This window comes from Odocoileus virginianus, chromosome 17, assembly GCF_023699985.2.
Source record: "Odocoileus virginianus isolate 20LAN1187 ecotype Illinois chromosome 17, Ovbor_1.2, whole genome shotgun sequence".
NCBI lineage: Eukaryota > Metazoa > Chordata > Mammalia > Artiodactyla > Cervidae > Odocoileus > Odocoileus virginianus.
Window position 1 is genome coordinate 41,075,717 of NC_069690.1, and position 20,696 is coordinate 41,096,412.

Here is a 20,696-nt window from a genome sequence, read left to right on the forward strand (position 1 = left end):
AGTCACGGCAATAGCCAAGGTAACAGTCATGGCAAGGACAAAGAAGGGCAAAACCCTCTTTGAGTAAAGGATTAAGGGGGCTCCAACTCTCCCCTCTTTGGGGACAAGGGAGAAACTACAGATGCCGAGAAAGGCTCCTTGTGAGTCAAAAGTCAAGGGATAACCCCAGGCTATAATGAGTCTTTCCAGAAGCCTTCACTTTGAGATCCATCTAGGGTGAGGTGCACCCAGAGGACAGTTCGAGGGTAGGTCAGGCGTGGAGAAGAAACCAGATAATTGGCCTGAAGGAAGACAAAGACCCGGAAGAACTGCCCTATATAAATGACTTAGCTACCTTTTTACTGTGCTCCTCCTCAGAGGGGGGACGCTCGCACCCTTTCTCTCTGGGTATGCATCTCTGCCTTGCTTCTGTCTTAACTAAACAAACTAAACAAACCAAACAAACAAAACAACAGTGCTCTCCCACTTGTTATACTACATCTCTAATAATAAATTTTAATACCTGCATTTACAGTTTCTGCCTCCATGATAAATAGATTTTTCACTGGGGGCAAAGATCCAGGGAAAAATAACTTCTAGCCTCTAGCCCTTGCTGGTCTGGTGGGTTGCCATTCCCTTCTCCAGGGGATCTTCCCAACTCAGGGATTGAACCTTTGTCTCTTTTGTCTCCTGCATTGGCAGGTGGGTTCTTTACTACTAGCACCACCTGGGAAGCTTCCTGGTGGCTCAGATGGTAAAGAATCTGCCTGGAATGCAGGAGATGATCCCATGGAGTAGGGAATGGATACCCCCTCCAGTATTCTTACCTGGAGAATTACATGGACAGAGGAGCCTGGCAGGCTACAGTCCATAGACTTACAGAGTTGGACATGACTAAAGCAACTTATATAAAGAAAGCTGAGTGCCGAAGAATTAATGCTTTTGAACTGTGGTGTTGGGGAAGACTCTTGAGAGTCCCTTGGACTGCAAGGAGATCAAACCAGTCAATCCTAAAGGAAATCAGTCCTGAATATTCCTTGGAAGAACTGAAGCTGAAACTCCAATACTTTGGCCACCTGATGTGAAGAACTGACTGGAAAAGACCCTGATGTTGGGCAAGATTGAAGACAGGAGGAGAAGGGGTCGACAGAGGGTGAGATGATTGGATGGCATCACCGACTCGATGGACATGAGTTTGAGCAAGTTCTGGGAGTTGGTGATGGACAGGGAAACCTGGAGTGCTGTAGTCCAGGGGGGTCGCAAAGAGTTGGACACCACTGAGTGACTGAACTCAACTGAACTGAAAGCAACTTAGCATGTGAGAAGCATCTAGGGTAGGTCCGGGTAGAGAATTACTGGCCTCAGGATTTGGACACAAGTTAGCCATGTGACCTCAGGTGAATCACTTTACTTCTCTGAGCTTTCTAGGACTAGATCATCTTTTCTTAGACCAGGGCCCTAGACCAGGGCTTGGGAAGGGAGTTCGTCCAATCAGTTTCTGCAGGTTCTTGCCCTTGCACAGCCAGAGGCAGATCATGGACTTTGCTCGTGGGCAGTCTGTTTACCCAATGGGAACCGCAGCTTGATTCCTCAGTTCCATCCCTTGGGAGGGCAGCCCAAGGAACAATCTGTTAACAGATTGTTCTCTTGAGTTCTGGATGTGCCAGAGAAGTGTTTAAAAGTCACACAGCTCAGGGGAAGGTGCTGGGCACTGTACTGGCCAGAGAGTGGGAAGCAGGGGATTCTCCCAGACTCCACCGTTCAGCTCAGTCTGGGCCTGACTATCCTTGGAGTTAACCTAGGATTTTGCGAGAAAGAGATCTGAGGACGTTGTTTTGGAGGTGGGGCTTCCTTGGAAGGGAGAGCACAGCCTCTATTGCACCCAGGAACTCAGACTGTGGGGCCCAGGAGGGTTAAGAGGCCAGAAGCCAGAATCTGACACTCTTGGCTGTGGACCTCCTGCAAGTTACTGTTCCTCTCGAAGCTTCTGTTTCCTCATCTGTAAAATGGGGATCAGAATACCTTTTCCACTGGGTGGCTGTGGGGATCTCACTGGAGATCCAGTGAGATCTGAAAAGGCTTTACTGGGAAGACCCAGAGGGATCGGGTGGAGAGGGAGGTGGGAGGGGGGACTGGGATGGGGAATACATGTAAATCCATGGCTAATTCATTTCAAGGTATGACAAAAACTACTGCAATGATGTAAAGTAATTAGCCTCCAACTAATAAAAATAAATGGAAAAAAAAAAAAGGTACTCCCTGCAGTCAATTGTTCTTTCGGCTCTGGCCTAGGGGGCTGGGACCTGAAGCTCTTCTGAAGTATGCTGCTGCTAAGTCGCTTCAGTCGTGTCTGACTCTGTGCGACCCCACAGATGGTAGCCCACCAGGCTCCTCTGTCCCCAGGATTCTCCAGGCAAGAACGCTGGAGTGGGTTGCCATTTCCTTCTCCAATGTGTGAAAGTGAAAAGTGAAAGTGAAGTCGCTCAGTCGTGTCTGACTCTTCGAGACCCCATGTCTGGAGCCTACCAGGCTCCTCCGTCCATGGGAGTTTCCAGGCAAGAGTACTGGAGTGGGGGCCACTGAAGTATAGTGAACTTAATCTCTGGAGAGCTCTTGGTCTCATTCTTTGTTTCCTAATGCAAAGTCCCTTCCCAAACCTTCCTATCAGGCTCAGAAGCAGAGACTTCAGCTGGGGCTTGGTGTGCTAGCAACTATCTGGCCAATTTCCCCTTCCCCCGCCAGGAGCAGGCCTCCTCCTCAGGGCCAAATAGTGACTCACATCAGACCTACCCTGGCGGCTACAACCTTTGTAAAGGCCCAGCCACACCCTGCTTTCAGGGCCGGCCTTGAGTCTTTTTCCCCTGGGAGCCCCAGGACCCACTTTGCAGGTCTGATTCACTGGTTTAAACAGCCTCAGACTGGATTTCCTGGGGCTGCTCCTGGTGGGCGAGGGTGTGTATGTACGTGTGTGTGTGTGTGTGCATGTGTATGTGTGTGTGGATGTTGTTGCTACTCCTGTTCTTGAATAAATTGGTGGCCAGAAGATAGTTTATTGGGGACAGGTTTCAGAGGCAGGGGACAAGTCTTCATTTACTCACAAGTGACCCAGGTGATAATATGCAGAGAGGAGTGCTAAGATTTCACTGGAAAACGAGAGTAACTGGCCCATGTCCCTACTACCCTGTCAAAAGGGCGTAGGGCCTCTGTCCTGAGATTGGGTGGCTACTCTGACATAAGGATGGGAAGGAACTGTGGGAACAATCGTGATGAGGAGTGAGGTCCCTGGGGACAGGAATTGGGGTGAGGTTGCTTCAGGACCTTGCAGAGTCTGGCACAGGGGCCTCCAAGGCGATCGAAAAGGTGGGTGGAGCTACTGAACTGGGTGAAGAGTGGGCTTGGGGCTGTGTGTGGAGTGGAGGGGCACCCTCCTCTATTACCCAAACTCTCCATGGTGAGCGTGAGTGCCCTTCTGGGCAATCCATCTATTCATCTGGGAACTAGGGCAGGACAAATAGACACAAGAGGATTCAGCCTTTGACACCCTCCTAGGAGATGCTCACAAGGACAGAGGGATTCTATCCTGTCTCTGGGCAGCAGGTGCTAAAAGTCTCATGAGTGAGTTACTTGACTTGCTTAGGCTCAGAATGTATGCCTTTGGAGTTGGAGGTAGAGGGTTGTCCTGGTAGAGGGGTGGGTAGGAGGTGAGAGGCGCTGAATGGGGGGATCAGCCCTCAGGTTGGGGGTCAGGATATTTGTGCTTTTCACAGTCCAGTTGCAGAAACCCTCCCAACAGCTGTTCCCAGGAGCCTACTGTCACCCTAGGGCCCTGTCCAGCCATAAGAGTGGGGTGGCTTTGTCTCAGGAGGCCTGGGAGGTTGCAGCTCAGAGTATCTCCATCTGGGATATTTGGGGTGGGGAAGGGCAGGGTGTGGGCAAGCCCCAAGGGACAGCTTCAGAGAGGTGGTAATTCCCAGCGGGATGTAGGAATCAGGTGAATGTACTTTGGGTGGGGGGGCGTTAATTTTGCTCATAAGGAAGGGGCTCGGACTATGATGGGGAGGGGACTCTGAGTGAGTGATCCGTACTCTCAGAAGGTCTGTAATTCCTGGGGGGTGTCAAACTCTGGGTGATCTTAATGGCGGGGGGCAGCAAGTGAACTGCGGGGATGTCCAAGTGTGAGTGTGCTAGCGGGGCGTGGGGCTGGGGCTCGGAGTGGGCTGGGGTGGGGCAACTCTCAGGAGGGCAGGAGCCTCTGGCCCCTGGGAGGGGAGAGGAGGAAGCTGAGCCGCCAGGAACTGACCAATGGGGAGAGCGCCCTTATTTGCAATCAGGAGTCTGCAAATTCCAGGGCGCTCAGATAGCCGCCTGACACCTTCCCCCCTCCCCCTCCCCCGCCCGCCCCGGGCATAAAAGGCGCCAGGTGAGGGCCTCTCGCCACTCCTCCTGCCGACCGCAGCCACTCCGACTAGTGCCGCCTCGTTCTCCTTCGCCATGACTTCCTACAGCTATCGCCAGTCGTCGTCCACCTCGTCCTTCGGGGGTATGGGCGGCGGCTCCGTGCGCTTCGGGGCGGGAGGCGCCTTCCGCGCGCCCAGCATCCATGGGGGCTCAGGTGGCCGCGGCGTGTCGGTGTCCTCCGCCCGCTTCGTGTCCTCGTCCTCCGGGGGCTACGGCGGCGGCTATGCGGGCGCCCTGGCCACCTCCGACGGGCTGCTGGCGGGCAACGAGAAGCTCACCATGCAGAACCTCAACGACCGCCTGGCCTCCTACCTGGAGAAGGTGCGCGCCCTGGAGGAGGCCAACGGCGACCTGGAGATGAAGATCCGCGACTGGTACCAGAAGCAGGGGCCCGGGCCCGCCCGCGACTACAGCCACTATTTCAAGACCATCGAGGACCTGCGGGACCAGGTGGGCGGTGGCCCGGCCGGGGGAAGTGCACCTGCCGCGGAAAACCAGCCCCGCGGGCCGGGCGAGGCCCGAGGCGGGGCGGCGAGTGCCTGAGCCACCTCCCGGCGGGGCGGGAGCGAGCCCGTTAGGATGTGGGAGGCCCACAGGGTGGGGCTGAACGGAGCGGGCAGGTGAGGAGGGGCAGGACGATGGGCCAGGAAGTGAGGCCTGGAGGGCGGGGCGGGTTAGTGTGGCGGGGCTGGAGGAGGAAGGCGCTCCGTCCGCTAGGCCTGGGAAAGGGGGTCGGAAGTAGCAGAAGGAGCTGGGGCACAATGTGGGCTGCCCTGAGGCCTGGGCCCGAGTCGCCGTGACAACAGGAATATGCAAGAGTTTGGCCAGAGAGGAATTCGGTCCACACCAGGCCAGCCTAGTCTCCTGCTGCCCGCGGTTGGGGCCCTCTGCATTCCTCTATTCCGGGCGGTGGCGGGGGGTCTGGATTCCCTCACGCTCAGGCTGAAGGCCTCCTCCTCCCTGAGAGCCACTCGGGACTCAGAGGAGCTCTAGGAAGAATGGGAGAGGCCAACTCTGGGCCCTGGTCAAGGAGGGCCATTCGCTGTGGCCGCTGGACCGAGTGAAAGAGGGGCGGATGCAAGCTCCCAATGTGCGGAGGCCCAATGCTCTGTGGGTGGAGACAGGTCCCAGCTCCAGCCTCTTCCTGGGCGGTGCTCAGGGTCGTTCAGGGTGGGGCTTGGTCTCCGCCCACCCTACGGGGAAGAGCAGGAGCTGGGAGCTCTTCCAGAAGAAATGTTTCAGGAGCCAGTGGGACGTTTAACAGACTCACATGCCATGCATGCTTGCGAGTGTGCTCAGTCGTGTCCGACTCTTTGAGATCTCATGGACTGTAGCCCACCAGGCTCCTCTGTCAATAGCATTTTCCAGGCAAGATTACTGGAGCCGGTTGCCATTTCCTTCTCCAGGGGATCTTCCCCACCCAGGGATGGACCCCCGTCTCTTATGTCTCCTGCATTGGCAGGCGCACATGTTGGATCTCCAAACACACAGACCCCACAACATAGCCCAGGACCCACCTTGTGCCTGGCCTGGTGATGGGTGCCAGGTATCTAGACCAGTCCCTCAGATGAGGAGAGTTAGAGATGTAAACAACTAGGATAGTGCTTTCACACTTGTAAAACAGTGACCTACACTAGGAAATACAGTTTACCTGAAAGAGGAGATGCAAAGTGCCTACACTTAACAGATGCTCAACAAAAGAAATTCCCTTCCCTGAAGGCAGAATGTGCTTTGAGTAGGGGTGAGACAATGGGCTAACCCCTATTCTTGCTGCTTCTGGTCTGCAGATCACTAGAGGCTGCCTCCCTAAGACCATTAAGAGCTTCCCTGGGTACAGGTCTTGGAGACTTTTCCCTCTGAGCCTTACCGCTCTCCCCTGCCCCTTCCCATCTCCTACCTCCTGGGTCAGCCTCCTTGGCAGTAATTTTCTCCTGTTCCAGCTCTCAGGCCTGGACTAATTTCAAGGTCGCCCAGAGAGCAGGCAGCCTAGGGTGGCTGGAGCTTTGGTCTCCAGGGGCCTGGGGATACACATACTCCTTTGCTCCTCTGGGGAGAAAGTGGATGGGCATTGCCCGTATGCTGAACTGGTGCCAACCTCCTGCATTCTGCCTCCCAGATTCTTGGTGCCACCATTGAGAACTCCAAGATAGTCTTACAGATCGACAATGCCCGTCTGGCTGCAGATGACTTCCGTACCAAGTGAGTGTCTCTGCTTTGGGGGCTGCGGAAACCAGAGCAGGGGAGGGGGCAGTCCCTTAGGGGGCTCAGTGCCGTGGGGGGAATGGATGCTCCCCTCACCTGCCCCAGCTGGTCTAAAGCACTCTCCATCTCCCATGGGGCCTTGAGCCCAGGGGAGGTGGGGAAATCTTCAGAGGTGCGGAGGAAATGCTGGCCTGACTACAACTATTTCCTCTGAAAGGTTTGAGACGGAGCAAGCTTTGCGCATGAGCGTGGAGGCCGACATCAATGGCCTGCGCCGGGTGCTGGATGAGCTGACCCTGGCCAGGACTGACCTGGAGATGCAGATTGAAGGCCTGAAGGAGGAGCTGGCCTACCTGAAGAAGAACCACGAGGAGGTGGGTTTCATGCTGGGCATCCCATCCACCATAGCCCAGTTCCCCCGATGAGGACATTTTAAGCCTGTAGTCTCTGACTGTGGCCACATTTGTGGCCCCCTTGACCTGACCCTGAGTGTGGATTGTGGCTCTCATGGGTTCTAACAGCAGATGGTGGTGACTCCGTCTGTTTCCCAGTGCTGGGTCCTAGGTCTGCACCTGAAAACTAGCCTCTCCCCCCGTGGCCTGGGTTTTCAGGGAGTGACCTGGCTCAGGCCCAGCAGGCCCTGGGCCCTGACATGCCCATCTCTGCTGTATCTTTCCAGGAAATCAGTGCACTGAAGGGCCAGGTGGGTGGCCAGGTCAGTGTGGAGGTGGATTCTGCTCCAGGCATCGACCTAGCCAAGATCCTGAGTGACATGAGAAGCCAATATGAGGTCATGGCTGAGAAGAACCGGAAGGATGCTGAGGCCTGGTTCACCAGCCAGGTATGGAGGGGGAGGCAGGTGCTCCCTGGAGAGGTGGCAAGGAGAGCAGGCTTAATGCTCCCGGGCAAGGGTCTGATTCAGTGCTATTCCCTGTGCCTCCTTTCACTGCAGACCGAGGAGTTGAACAGGGAGGTCGCTGGCCACACGGAGCAGCTGCAGATCAGCAAGACGGAGGTCACTGACCTGCGGCGCACCCTCCAGGGTTTGGAGATTGAGCTGCAGTCTCAGCTCAGCATGGTAGGTGCCCTCTGCCCTGTGGGATTCACACTTATGTCCTTGCAGCCTTGGGCAACCTGGGTGGTGGCTCTGCCTGGACCCTTTCTGGGCACTAGGCTCTGCTGAGCCTTCTTCCCTCTCTCTGCCTTCAGAAAGCCGCCCTGGAAGGCACGCTGGCGGAAACGGAGGCTCGCTTTGGAGCCCAGCTGGCGCAGATCCAGGCGCTGATCAGTGGTATCGAAGCCCAGCTGAGTGACGTGCGAGCTGACACCGAGCGGCAGAACCAGGAGTACCAACACCTCATGGACATCAAGACCCGGTTGGAGCAGGAGATTGCCACCTACCGAAACCTACTGGAGGGCCAGGACGCCTACTACAATGACCTGTCCCTCGCGAAGGCCCTCTGAGTCCAGCGGCCTCCTGGCCTTCCTGCTCTGCTGCAGAAAGAATTCCCCTGGGTAGAGGCATGGGAGGGGAGGGACCCTTACCCTTGCCTCTCCCCCTGACATGCCAATAAAACTTTATGGGCCAAGGGAAGATGGACATTGGGTTTCTTATTTCAGTCCATGGAGGTGGGTCTGGCCTTGGCACTGTTTAGATTTTATTGTTTAGGTTTCATTTAAACCAGAGTCCACCCTGTCCCAGGAAAGGGAAGGGAGGGCTCTCACAAACTGTAGCTATTACCATAATTCCTCTTTCCAGAGGTCTTCACTTATCTCACCAGTTCCCTAAAACAAACTTGTGAAATAAGCATTGCTACCATTTTATGGAGAGATAGGGCTTCCTTGGTGACTCAGGTGGTAAAGAATCCGCCTGCAGTGAAGGAGATCCAGGTTTGATCCCTGGGTTGGGGCGATCTCCTGGAGAAGGGGATGGTTACCTACTATAGTTTTCTTGCCTGGAGAATTCCATGGACAGTGGAGCCGGGAGGGCTATAGTCCATGGGTCACAGGGTCGGACTGAGGTGGTTTGTTGTGTATATATACTGTTCTAATGCATTGCAAGGATGGGATTTGAAACTGTGGTTTTTGCTTCCAGATGTAGTGTTTTTTTTTTCCCCACTGAACTCCCCCCAAGGGTTGGTGTGTGTTTATCTGTAATTAATGTTTACTGAGCACCTACTAAGGGCCATTTAATCAAAGTCCATAGGGTTGTAAAGAGTCAGACATGACTGAAGAGACTTAACAAGTTATATCCTATATAGAGCAGGAAACAGGCTCAGAGAGGCTAAATAACTTGATCAAAGCCACACAACAACTAATGGCAGAGCTAGGACCAGAATCCACATTTCCTGATTTTTAACCCAGGTGCCACCTCTGTGCCCCTGATTCCTAGGATGATAATCCCTGTGCCATTTCCTCAATACATTCCAGTCTTGCTCTGTGTGAAGGCCGAGGACTGGGATCCTTTGAGGCAGTTCCTTCTGACACGCAAGGAGAAACAAACTGGGACTTTGGGTCAGAGGGCAGGCTTCAGCTCAGAGCCAGGCTGAAGAGGCTGCCCCGTCAAGACGTGTATGTGTACATGTACTGACAACATCCATCCCCTGGCAGCCCGTATAAACCTCTTACGGCCACTGGCCCATACCTGGGCCCAGAGCCTGGAAAAGGACCCAGCTGTGACCTGGACCTCCCACACAGACCTCCAAACTGGCTTGCCTGGGGCCGGTCCTGGGCCCACAAGGGAACACATGTCCCAGCTTCCTGGTACAACTCTGTCCTTGGGTGGGTATGGTCCAGCCCCTGTGGTTTATAGCTCAGCTGCCAAGAACAGAGGCCAATTAGAGGTAAATAAGTCCCACTTTCCACAGCCGAGAGGTTCAAGCTTAGGGGGTCTATTCAGGCCCGTGGGTCTGTCCGTAACAGCAGGCTGACCCTGTGAGGGAGGGGCCAAGTGAGGTAGAAACTCTCCTCTGGACAGAGTGACTGGCTGCTGCCCTGCCCAGCGCTGCCCTGAGGAGACCTCGGACCCCGCCACACTGGGTGTTCATCTGGAAGGAGGTGCTTTTCTCGCCATTTCCCATGGGACTTGGTAGGCTCATTAGCTTGCTTCAGATCACAGATTGGTGACCCCAGACCAGCACTTCCAGCCTCCCCTGCAGCAGCTGGGGGACAGGAGCCCCTTCTGCCACCTCCCCAGCTTTTCCCGCTTTGGACCTCCTGGATATCGGCACCTACGGTCCCCTCCTCCCACCTCACTGTGGAGGCCTCGGAGCTAGAGACCAGAGCCCTGGCTGCACCCCGAGGCTGGGACTGCCCGGAGATATTTGTCCCTGTTCATGAAAGCCTCTGTTGTCAGAGCTGAAACCCTCCCCTATGCCCCAGAGGCCCCAGGAATGTGGCTGTGGGGCGGGGTCGGGGCCCATGCAGGTGGGGCTGGTGACTGGGTCTCAGGTCTGGGTGACAGGAATAAAGCCTTCCTTTGTGTGTGGGGGTGGGGTGGGGTGGGGGGCACTTTCCCATCTCAGTCTGGGAGCTGAAACTGCAGGTACTGTGTGGACAGAAGCAGTTGGGGAGGAGAGGGAGAGAGAGGAAGGAGGAGGGGTTTGGGGGAGGGGAGGGTCTTCCCAGCCTGCTGGTCATCACAATCACTTCAGTTTGTAAGCATTTCCGCTCTGTCATCTCACTCTATAACGAGTCAGGCTGGGCAGGACTTATTTCCATTTTTCTGACTGGTAGACTGAGGCTCAGAGTGAGGAGACTTGATAACCCACAGCCACATAACTAATAAAAGAGAAATGAGGCATTCTCCAGGCCCCAGGCCACGCACTCTCTCTGTCCCAAGCATCTCCCTGGGGACGGGCAGGAGGTGAGGGAGGATTCTAACGTCCATGGAGACCCCCCCACTCCCCCTGTGCCTCGAAGGCTCCTTGTGGACCTGTAGCAGGGGCCAGTGTTAATGGGGTCAATGTTTTTTTTTTTCCTTTCTTTTTTTTTTATTGTTGCAAAATACACATAACAAATTTCGCCATCTCAGCCATTTCTCAGTGTACAGTTCTGTGGTATTAAACACACTCACATTGTTGTACAACCATCACCACCCTCCATCCTCATAACTCTTTCCGTCTTGTAAACATGAGACTTTATACCTATTAAACAGTAACGCTCCATTCTCCCTCCCCACCCCTGGCAACCACTATTACACTTTCTGTCTTTATGATTTTGACTCTTCCCTGTACCTCACGTAAGTGGGAAAATGACCCAATTTTAAGTTGTGAACCTGGCTTGGAGCTGTTTAGTCACATGCAGGTGGAATCCAGCCCAGGCTCTTTCCACTGGGCTGCCCTGTCCCATTCCGAGGAGGGAAAGCTGGTTCTGGGGACTCCCTGTCTGATTTCAGTGGGCCAAGGACAGAAACTGGCACAGCCTCCAGGGCCCGGGGCTGCAGTCTGCGCTGGAGCCAAATGGAGTTTGATCTCCGCCCTTTCCCGCCCATCCCCTCCTGGTGCTAATGAGGAGGTCCTGGCTGCCCGGACCTTGAGCTCATAGGAACCATTTGGATCGAAACCAGGGATTTGTGACCGGGGCAGCTGCCGCTCGGCTTGGGCCTGAGACTCGGCCTGGGCCTGAGAGTGTGTAGGGAAAGCCCCCTTGAAGGGCTGCTGGAGGTGAGTCAGGGTGCAGAGAGAAGGTGGCTGGGGTCCAGCCCTCCCTCACCCAGGGAGTGATGGCACGTAATTGTTCCCGTGGTAATTGCTGGGGCCGTCATGTCTGCAGAGGCTTTAATGAGCTATGGCTGATCTGAGTTTGATTATTTTTCTTTCAGAGGAAAAGACAGTATCCTTTCACCCACGAGACAATACCTCACTCTCCGGGCCCAGCACTCAGCAGCTGGCTCAGTATGATGCTGAGGGAGGAGAACCCCTCCCTGTCCCCAGGAGGATGATATCCCCCTCCATCACCCCAGCCCAGGTGCAGGATTCTGGGGTCTGGCAGAGGAGGGGAGCACCTTCTTTTCCTGCCCCCTGTTTGATTGGCGTGTCAGAGGGTCCCCTGAGTCCTATTGATGCCCCCTTGCTAGCTGTGCCATCTTATACAAAGAGCTTCCCCTCTCTGAGCCCCATTTTCATTCCTTCTGAAATAGGGGCAGGGAATACCTTCTGAGTCACAAGGATTAGAGGAGGCATGGGTGTAGACGTGCTTTGTAAATTATCAAGTGTGCAGTGGAAGCATGCGATTACTGTTATTAGAGCAATAATGACAATGATCTGCATTGCCCCACAGGTGATATTTATGGAAGAATATGGAAGAGTGAGATGCTTACTCACAGGGCAGATCTAATGCCCAAGGGCAAAAAAAAAAAAAAAAAGTCCCCTCAGGTGAGGGGTACTTGGGAGTCCTAAGTATTGGACGTGCACGCCCCTATCCGGCCCCTCAGAAGATGGGGAGCAGGATGGAGGCTCTTGGGCCTCAGGGCTTCTCCGTTATTGGGAGTTGAGAAGACTTGTTGCCAGAAGGAAACTGAGACTTGAAAATTTCCAAGTCCAATGTTCCCAAGCAGTGACGGATAGAGCCTGGCTTGAACATGGGCTTGAGGAGTTCCAGAGCGCCATCTGCTTCATGATGCCGCAGCTCTGGGCCAGGAATTCTCCTCCTGGTGCTCCAGCCTGATCTGGCCCACTTCCCCACCACTGTCTCTCTCTAAACCCCAGAGCCAAGGCCAGAGGCCAGGCCATGCTTCCAGTGGCCCATAGGTCTCCGTGCACACCAGGCCCCCGAGCCGGTGGCAGACGAGAGGGCTCTCCTGAGCGCTGGACTCCCGTCTTCGGCTTCAGCAGCCTGCTCTTTGAGGTGGTGCTTTGGCCTTCTAGATCTCAGAAGGGCCTTCCAGTCCGCCTGCCAGGCTTCCCCGTCCCCGCCCTCCCTGCAGTGCTCAGGCATGTACAGCCCTCTGGTCGAGCCCCTCCCCAGCCCCGCCGCACTTCACAAGACAAACAGGGTTAATCTGGGCCCGCTGTGCAGCGACATGCCTCTCGCTGGCGAAGGCAGGGGCTTTCTGGAACTTGCTCCCATCTTATCTGCAGAGGTTTGCCCCAACTCGTCCCAGGAGCAAGTAAAGGTTCAGTGACATGTAGTTGGCAGGTGGCGGGATTATCAATCAGCTCCTTGTCAGCCCTGAGCCGGCTGGCTTTTGTGGGAATGCCAGTGCATTGGGACAGGGGCCTGGGGGGAGCTGGAGAAGTGGGGGGGGGGGGTGGTCTGTGGATCGGGGAGGAGAGGAGGAGAAGGGTGGAGGAGAAGAGTCCATTTGTAGGGTCAGGGAAGTGACAGATGCTGGCCCCTCTGGTCACCTCAGCTGGTACCAGACTCAGGCTCCCTCTCCCGTCCTCAGTTTATGCCCACAGCCCCTGCCTTCTTCCATGCACCTTGCCCACCAATCCCCAGAGCCAGGCAGGCTTAGACACGGGATTTGTGCAAGGGATCACGTGGAGCAGCCCTGCGAAGTGAACTTCCAAACTGAGAGCCAGCTGCCTGGAGGTGAGGGTCCTGGGCTGGAAGCAGCAGAGAAATCCAGGCGAGGGCAGAGTTGGCCTGAGCCACTAACAGTGCTGGTGGAGGGAGGGCTGGCAGACGTGCAGCGAGGTTCCTACGTTCGGGGTTTTCTCTTGGAGTGTAGAGATGAACCTGTAATCCAAGTGTTAAAATCATGGCCCGGGGCAAAACACCATTCATTCTGAATCATCTCCTTTGTTGCATTAAAAAAAAAAAAAAGGAAGAAAAGAAAAACCCCACACCAGCCACGTTGAGGTGTGCAGGCAGCTGTGTTTGTCAAGAACGTAGGAGTTGGCTTCCCTTTGGGGGAGGAGATGCAATCCCACACCCCCCTGGGAGGGTTATATAAAGAGCCCCTGGGCTGGGGGTGACAGGCACAGCCCTCAGGTTTCAGCCCAGCCTGCGCCTCCTGCCAGCTTCTCTCGTGCTGCTGAGAGCTCAGCACTGCTGCTTGGCCATGGCCACCACGTTTCTGCAGACTTCTTCCTCCACTTTTGGGGGTGGCTCTACTCGGGGGGGTTCCCTTCTGGCTGGAGGAGGAGGCTTTGGTGGGGGGAGTCTCTACGGGGGCAGTGGGAGCCGTAGTATCTCAGCTTCTTCTGCCAGGTTTGTCTCCTCGGGGTCAGCAGGGGGCTATGGGGGTGGCTTTGGTGGAGGGGCCAGTAGTGGTTATGGGGGTGGCTTCGGAGGTGGCTTTGGTGGGGGTTTTGGCAGTGGCTTCGGTGACTTCGGCGGTGGAGATGGCGGCCTCCTCTCTGGCAATGAGAAGATCACTATGCAGAATCTCAATGACCGCTTGGCCTCCTACCTGGAGAAGGTGCGTGCCCTGGAGGAGGCCAACGCCGACCTGGAGGTGAAGATCCGAGACTGGTACCAGAGACAGAGCCCAACCAGCCCGGAGCGTGACTACAGCCCCTACTTCAAGACCATCGATGAACTTCGGGACAAGGTAAGGCCTCCAGTGTTAGGGAGAGGGGAGCAGGTGGTACCAGCTGCCCTGGGGGAAATCCTTTCTGCCCAGGCAATGTTGTATAACCTTGCCAAGTGCAGGGAATGCGTTCCAGATGCGGTGGGAACACACCTTGCTCAACCTGGCAGTGCTGGGGATCCTGCAAATCTGGTCTGGACCAGTAGGGGCCGAGATGGGGGCAGTGCTCACACCTATGGGGCTCTACCTAGAGCACTCCTTTGCTTCTTTTGCAAGAATAAGGGTGCAGAGATGAACCTCAGGTCCTAGGAGTCCTGAACGCCAGGACTGCCTGCCTCACCCTCTGAATATCTTGGGTGGCAAAAGCCTTAGGATACCTGGGACTGTATATGGACTCTGCCAGCTCCTCACTCACCCTTCTCTCACCTGCACCTGTTTCCGTAGCTGCCCTCCAGGTTCCCACTGACTGGAATGTTCCATAGATGCATGGCTGTGTTAAGGTGTGCAGGAGGCCAGCGACCATGAGCTGTCCACAGGGGAGGCTGGTGGAGCAGCCCAAGAGGTCACCCAGCTCCTGGCCAGGCAGTTCCCATAGGGCATTCCCTGCTACCTTGGCTCCTTGGTCTTTCCTGTCCCAGAGCCCAGGAGGGTGGCTGGATTCTGCCTGGGCACCCTACAGCCTACTCTTGCTGGTGTCAGAGGGGAGATGGTCAGTGAGGGGTCTCACATGAGGTGCAGGGCAGGGAAAGCAGCAGGGAAGAGGGAGGGGCCCTCTTGACACCAACTCCCTGTATCCTGCAGATCCTGGCGGCTGCCATTGACAACTCCCGGGTCATTCTGGAGATTGACAATGCCAGGCTGGCTGCTGACGACTTCAGACTCAAGTACGCTCCTTCCACATGTCCCCCAGCTCAAGTGGTCCAGACCCCTCACCCCTCCTCACTTGGGTTTCCTCATCCTTTCAAGGTATGAGAACGAGGTGGCCCTGCGCCAGAGCGTGGAGGCCGACATCAATGGCCTGCGCAGGGTGCTGGATGAGCTGACCCTGACCAAGACCGACCTGGAGATGCAGATCGAGAGCCTGAATGAGGAGCTGGCCTACTTGAAGAAGAACCACGAGGAGGTGAGGATCAGGCAGGGGCTAGGGCTGGTGGGAGGCAGAGTGGGGCCACTGGGGACTCTTCTTAGTTGACTGAAGGGCTGAATGGCTCAGATATGCACCCGCCAACATAGAGGTCCTCATGGAGGGAAGGGACACTGGTAACCCAGGCTCCTTTTCTTCTCTGATGCATTGCCAGGTCGGGTGGTCAGTGGGCACTGCTGTCCTGGTCTGTTTCATGAGCTCATAGAAGGGCCCTTCTGTCTGAGGTTCTCCCTTGGCAGGACCAGAGACTAGAGAGGAGGAGAGACCCTCAGAGCTGAGGGACCTGTGTGATCAAACCTCTTCATGTGGCATGGGAAACAGATGCCAGGGTGGGTATGGGGCAGAGCTGAGGTCACGTGGTGCATTAGTGATTAGTGATGGAGCCAGGATTGGCATGTGGGACCCCAGACTTGGCTCTGGCTTCCGCCCTCTGTCTCTGAATGCCCACCCTCCCCACCCTGAAGGAGATGAAGGAGTTTAGCAACCAGCTTGCTGGCCAAGTCAACGTGGAGATGGATGCAGCACCAGGCGTGGACCTGACCCGCGTGCTGTCAGAAATGAGGGAGCAGTACGAGGCCATGGCGGAGAAGAACCGCCGGGATGCCGAGGCCTGGTTCTTTAGCAAGGTGTGTCTGACTGGTGGGCCTCTTCCCAGCTTCCTGAGCCCCTGGGAGACCCATGGAGCTCACTTCTCTTGTGTGTGGCCTATAGACGGAGGAGCTGAATAAGGAGGTGGCCTCCAACACAGAGATGATCCAGACCAGCAAGACGGAGATCACAGACCTGAGACGCACGATACAGGGGCTGGAGATTGAGCTGCAGTCCCAGCTCAGCATGGTCTGGCTCCCTGCTAAACCCCTCTTCCTCCTGCCAAGCCTCCCCCTCCCGACCTCTGCCACCCTTCATGGCTGCTTTAAGCATTGGAGTTCCCAAGCTCCTCCGGGGGAGGTTCCATGTAACCCATTTGGCTTGTCTCCCCAAGCCCTCGATGGCTTCCTGTCTAGTCTGATGTGGTGTCTCTGGTCCGCTGCCCCACCAGAAAGCCGGGCTGGAGAGCACGCTGGCGGAGACGGAGTGCCGCTACGCTGCGCAGCTGCAGCAGATCCAGGGTCTCATCAGCAGCATCGAGGCCCAGCTGAGCGAGCTCCGCAGTGAGATGGAGTGCCAGAACCAGGAGTACAAGATGCTGCTGGACATCAAGACACGGCTGGAACAGGAGATTGCCACTTACCGCAGCCTGCTGGAGGGCCAGGATGCCAGGCAGGGGCTGGGGTGCAGAGGGGGAGTGAGGGGTTAGGGTGGAGAGTCATCTTAAGGGCACAGCAGTGTGTACAGTGAAAAGAGAGCAGAACATGGAGTCAGAGGTTCTGGACTCTGTGCTCTGGTCATTGGCTATTACTTTGGGCAGGTCATATCACCTCTCTGGTCCTGTGTGCCTTCTGTAAATGACAGAATTGGGCTAGTGGTCTTGGATTTGATGCTGGTTCCATTTCCTACAGGAAATAGATGGCTGTTATTAAAGATTAGAATCTATCTGCTTGGGGGTGGCAGGTCTGGAGGGCTTGCAGGATGTCCCAGCCTTTAGAGAAGTCAGATATGGGGGTAGGGGTGGAGAAGACTGCATAGCTGTCTCCCTGTAGGCAGACCTGAGCTTCTGTCCTTTGCTTACATCTGCTTCCCTCTCTCTTGCAGGATGGCTGGCATTGGTACCAGAGAAGGTAAGAAGCTTAACTCTTCCTGAGTTGAAGGGGGAGAGGAACTGTTGAAGTAACAATTACCCTTGGAATGGGGAGGAAGGAGAAAGAGGCCAAGCATCCAAGTAGGGTGGGGAGATGCACATTCCAATAGGTACCTCCTCCTCCAGTGGGACCTCTGTCAGTCCCTGGTAGGGTTGGGGTTGAAGACTTATGGAGAACCTTCGAGGATAGCAAACTTTGTCCAGGGCATAGCTCCTGCCTAGGCCCCACCTTCATGTACTTTTGGATGCATGCATGCTAAGTCGTGTCAGTTGTATACAACTCTTTGTGACCCTATGGACTGTAGCCTGCCAGGCTCTTCTTGTCCATAGGCAAGAATACTGGAGTGGGTTCCCATGCCCTCCTCCAAGGGATCTTCATGACCCAGGAATTAAACCCATATCTTTTCTGTCTCCTGCACTGGCAGGCGGATTCTTTACCACTAGTGCCATCTGGGAAGCCCCGTACTTATGGATAGATGCCCATGATTACTTCCTGTATATGTGCAGCTTAAAAGCTCAGACATTCTTGCTCACTGCAGGGCATACCTGCCGCTGCTCCCACCCATCTGTTTGATGAGTAATTCAGCACCAGTCGTCCGGGCAGCTCTGGAAGGATTGGCTGATGGCCATTCTCAGGGGTGCTGTCCAGTCTTCTCAGAGCTCAGCCGAGGCCCTGGCCCCCTTGGGAGGGAGTACAGGGAGCATCTCCCACTCTCAAACTTGCCCCTTCTTTCTACAGCCTCCCTGGGAGGTGGTGGTGGTGGCAAGGTCCGCATCAATGTTGAGGAGTCTGTGGACGGGAAGGTGGTTTCTTCCAGGAAGAGAGAAATCTAACAGCTCAGTGCAGGGGACTCGCCCCTGCCACCCCTGCCCTCCCCAGGCTGGCCAGAGGGACCGGAAAAGCAAATTCCAGGCTCTGCTTTCAGAGGGTCTGGTCAAAGGGGTCCCTCGTCTCTTTGTTGGGTGCTTCCCGTGCTCTCCTCTGCCCCATCCAGCTTTCCTGCCTCTGATAGAGCAGGGAGGTGCAAGAAACAGCTGTATTGTGTAACAAGCTCATGGTCTGTACCATGTCCATGCAATAAAGACTTGCTTTTCCTTTTGCAAATATCTCTCAGTAGTATGTCCAGTTTTTCTGGTTGGTGGCCTCTGGGAAAGGCCAAGGCCCACCTGTTGCCATCTCTCCCCGACTTTGACCTCTTCCCTGCATAGTCACTCTTTAGGGTGTCTGGGTCTCCTTGGACAAGTCAGGCTGATCGGATGACTTGCTGTCTGGCTGACCCCATTTAGTGATCATGGAATCAGGAAACAGGGTTCCTTAGAGTGGTGTGGTGTACTTAACACAGAGTAAACACATCGAGACGTTGACTAATCACTCACTGGATGACTGACTGCGTAGACGGCTCTGGTTCACCACAGTATGATTGGCACTGGGCTAGTGGCACACCCACTCACGGGTCTCAGGTAACACAACTGCTGGTGGTCAGGCTTTGTTATGCCGTCTTAGAGATGAGGGAACTTAGAGTTGAGGTGGGAAACTTACAAATGAGGTGGTCAGGCTGATGATTAGTCCAATGGCCTCATGGCTGGACAGTAAGTAGCAGGGCTGGGCCTGGGCCCCACACCTGCATGACTCCAAGTTCACGGCTTATTCTGAGATCCCAGGCCCTGGTTCTTCACAGCCAATTGCCAGGACCTTCCCCCTTGCTTCCAGCTCTCACCGCATATGCTCCCTAATTTCCCCTCTTTTCCAGCCGGGTACACCTGACCTCTAGAGTGACTGAGCCACTTCCCATCTCTGAACCCCTGCAAACCTGGCCCCCATCCCCCCAAAGATGCCATCTCCCTACAAGGCACCAAAAGCGCCAAGAGGGAAAGACACCACCTCCAGAAAGCCCTCCCTGATTTCTCTAATTCCAAGTCCAAAGCAACTCCAGCCCTTACTGTGCTTCTTCATCCAAATCCTGCTCCCCTGTCCCCAGTTTCTACCTGAGGGCTCATTAGAGTAGTGGCATCCACTCACACCTGATCTGCTGCCTCAGCTCTGGGGCTGGTCCCTCTGGGATCCATAGCCCCTGATGTGCTTGTACTTGGTCACTCAGTTGTGTTTGACTCTTTGCAACCGCATGGACTGCAACCCGCCTGGCTTCTCTGTCCATGGGGACTCTCCAGGCGAGAATACTAGAGTGGGTTGCCATCTCCTCCTCCAGGGGATCTTTCCAACCCAGGGATCAAACTCAGGTCTCCCACATTGCAGCAGATTCTTTACCATCTGAGCCACCAGGGAAGCCCAAGAATACTGGAGTGGGTAGCCCATCCCTTCTCCAGGGGATCTTCCCGACCCAGGAATTGAAGCAGGGTCTCCTGCATTGCAGATGAATTCTTTACCAGCTGAGCTACCAGGGAAGCCCATAGACCCTGATAGAGGGCAGGGAATGAGGAAGTAGAGAACTCTGGGCCCTGGTTGGGCTGGGCTCAGGAGAGGATTGAGGGGAGAGGGAGAAGGAGAGGGAGAACCGGTTTCTTTGTCCTGCTGGGAAGATCACATAGGAGGTGCTGCTGTTCTCCTAAGAATCAGATCATTTGTGGGGAGGGCCAGGCCTTCTGAGAGGCACCCCGTGGGTCTCACTGGGTGAAACTCCTTTTCCAGCAACCCTAGTTGGAAAGAAGGTGGCATCCGTTCTTTCTGAGGGGGATGTAATCTAGAATGTGTCTCCTGAGTGCACACTTCAAGGCCAGATTTCCCTGGGGCTGGTGGGGAGGAAAGGGATTTTATTAGTGTCTGTATACTCCCATAGTAAAGAATCTGCTTGCAACGAAGGAAACCCGGGTTGGATCCCTGGGTCGGGAAGATCCCCTGGAGAAGGGAATGGCTACCCACTCCAGTATTCTTGCCTGGCGAATTCTATGGACAGAGGAGCCTGATGGGCTGCAGTCCATGCGGTGGCAGAGTCGGACACAACTGAGCAACTAGCACTGCACCCTGCCAGGCTCTGGACAAGGCATTCAATGGATGGTGTCTCATTTCCTCCCCCAAAAGCTTTTGAAATCGAGGCCAGACTTGAGCAGCAGTTTTCAGAAGAGAAAACTGAGGCCCAGGGAAGCTAAATCACATTCATGAAGCCATAAGCTAGGGAATAGTGAAACTGGGTCTGGGACTGTCTCTGATTCCAGACCCTTGCTTTTTCCTTGATGCCAGGGTAGTGGGGGTGGGGGGCGGGCGAGGTGTCAGAAGCTGGCGACACCTTCCTTAGGGAGTGTGCTGGTCTGAAACTCATTTCTTGACCTCTAGGGGCAAACTGTTCAAGTGTCACACAGCCAATATGGTCAGAAAGATAGTCCTCACAAGGAACCTTGTCTCTCATGCTGCGGTTCAAGCCCAGAGCACCAGGTGCCGTGTCCCCGACATCCTGGGGCTCACCCAGGCTCCTTTGGGACACTCTCCCACCCCACTGTTGACGATGGTACCTGGGCTACTGCCCCTGCATCACTGACATCCAGGCCTCTACTGAGAGGTCTCAGCCCTAAATAGCCAGAGTGGAGTCTACTTTGTTTGCAAAAATAACCACGTCTGCAAAAGTGCTGGGCAGCATGGGGCTCAGCCATCCCTCATCCAGTGAGCCTCCTCTAGAGGCCAGACCCTGAGCTGGGGGGGAAGGAGGCTGCTTCTCCTTGGAGCACCCCTGCCAGCGCTGCTGGCC

General features: G+C 55.3%; 2 protein-coding genes across 2 annotated transcripts; both read left to right on the top strand.

The window, feature by feature from the left end:
• The first annotated feature begins 4,455 nt into the window (after window positions 1-4,455).
• On the top strand, window positions 4,456-8,233 carry LOC110148136 (keratin, type I cytoskeletal 19). Its single transcript, XM_020910053.2, has 6 exons — window positions 4,456-4,887; window positions 6,554-6,636; window positions 6,857-7,013; window positions 7,319-7,480; window positions 7,592-7,717; window positions 7,849-8,233. Exons 1-6 carry the CDS (start codon window positions 4,471-4,473, stop codon window positions 8,101-8,103), a joined length of 1,200 nt encoding a protein of 399 aa, XP_020765712.1. The 5' UTR covers window positions 4,456-4,470; the 3' UTR covers window positions 8,104-8,233.
• Window positions 8,234-13,472: 5,239 nt separating this feature from the next.
• Window positions 13,473-18,103, top strand: KRT15 (keratin 15). The gene is made up of 8 exons (XM_020910051.2): window positions 13,473-14,137; window positions 14,918-15,000; window positions 15,083-15,239; window positions 15,725-15,886; window positions 15,972-16,097; window positions 16,300-16,520; window positions 16,953-16,978; window positions 17,738-18,103. Exons 1-8 carry the CDS (start codon window positions 13,646-13,648, stop codon window positions 17,830-17,832), a joined length of 1,362 nt encoding a protein of 453 aa, XP_020765710.2. The 5' UTR covers window positions 13,473-13,645; the 3' UTR covers window positions 17,833-18,103.
• Window positions 18,104-20,696: the final 2,593 nt, after the last annotated feature.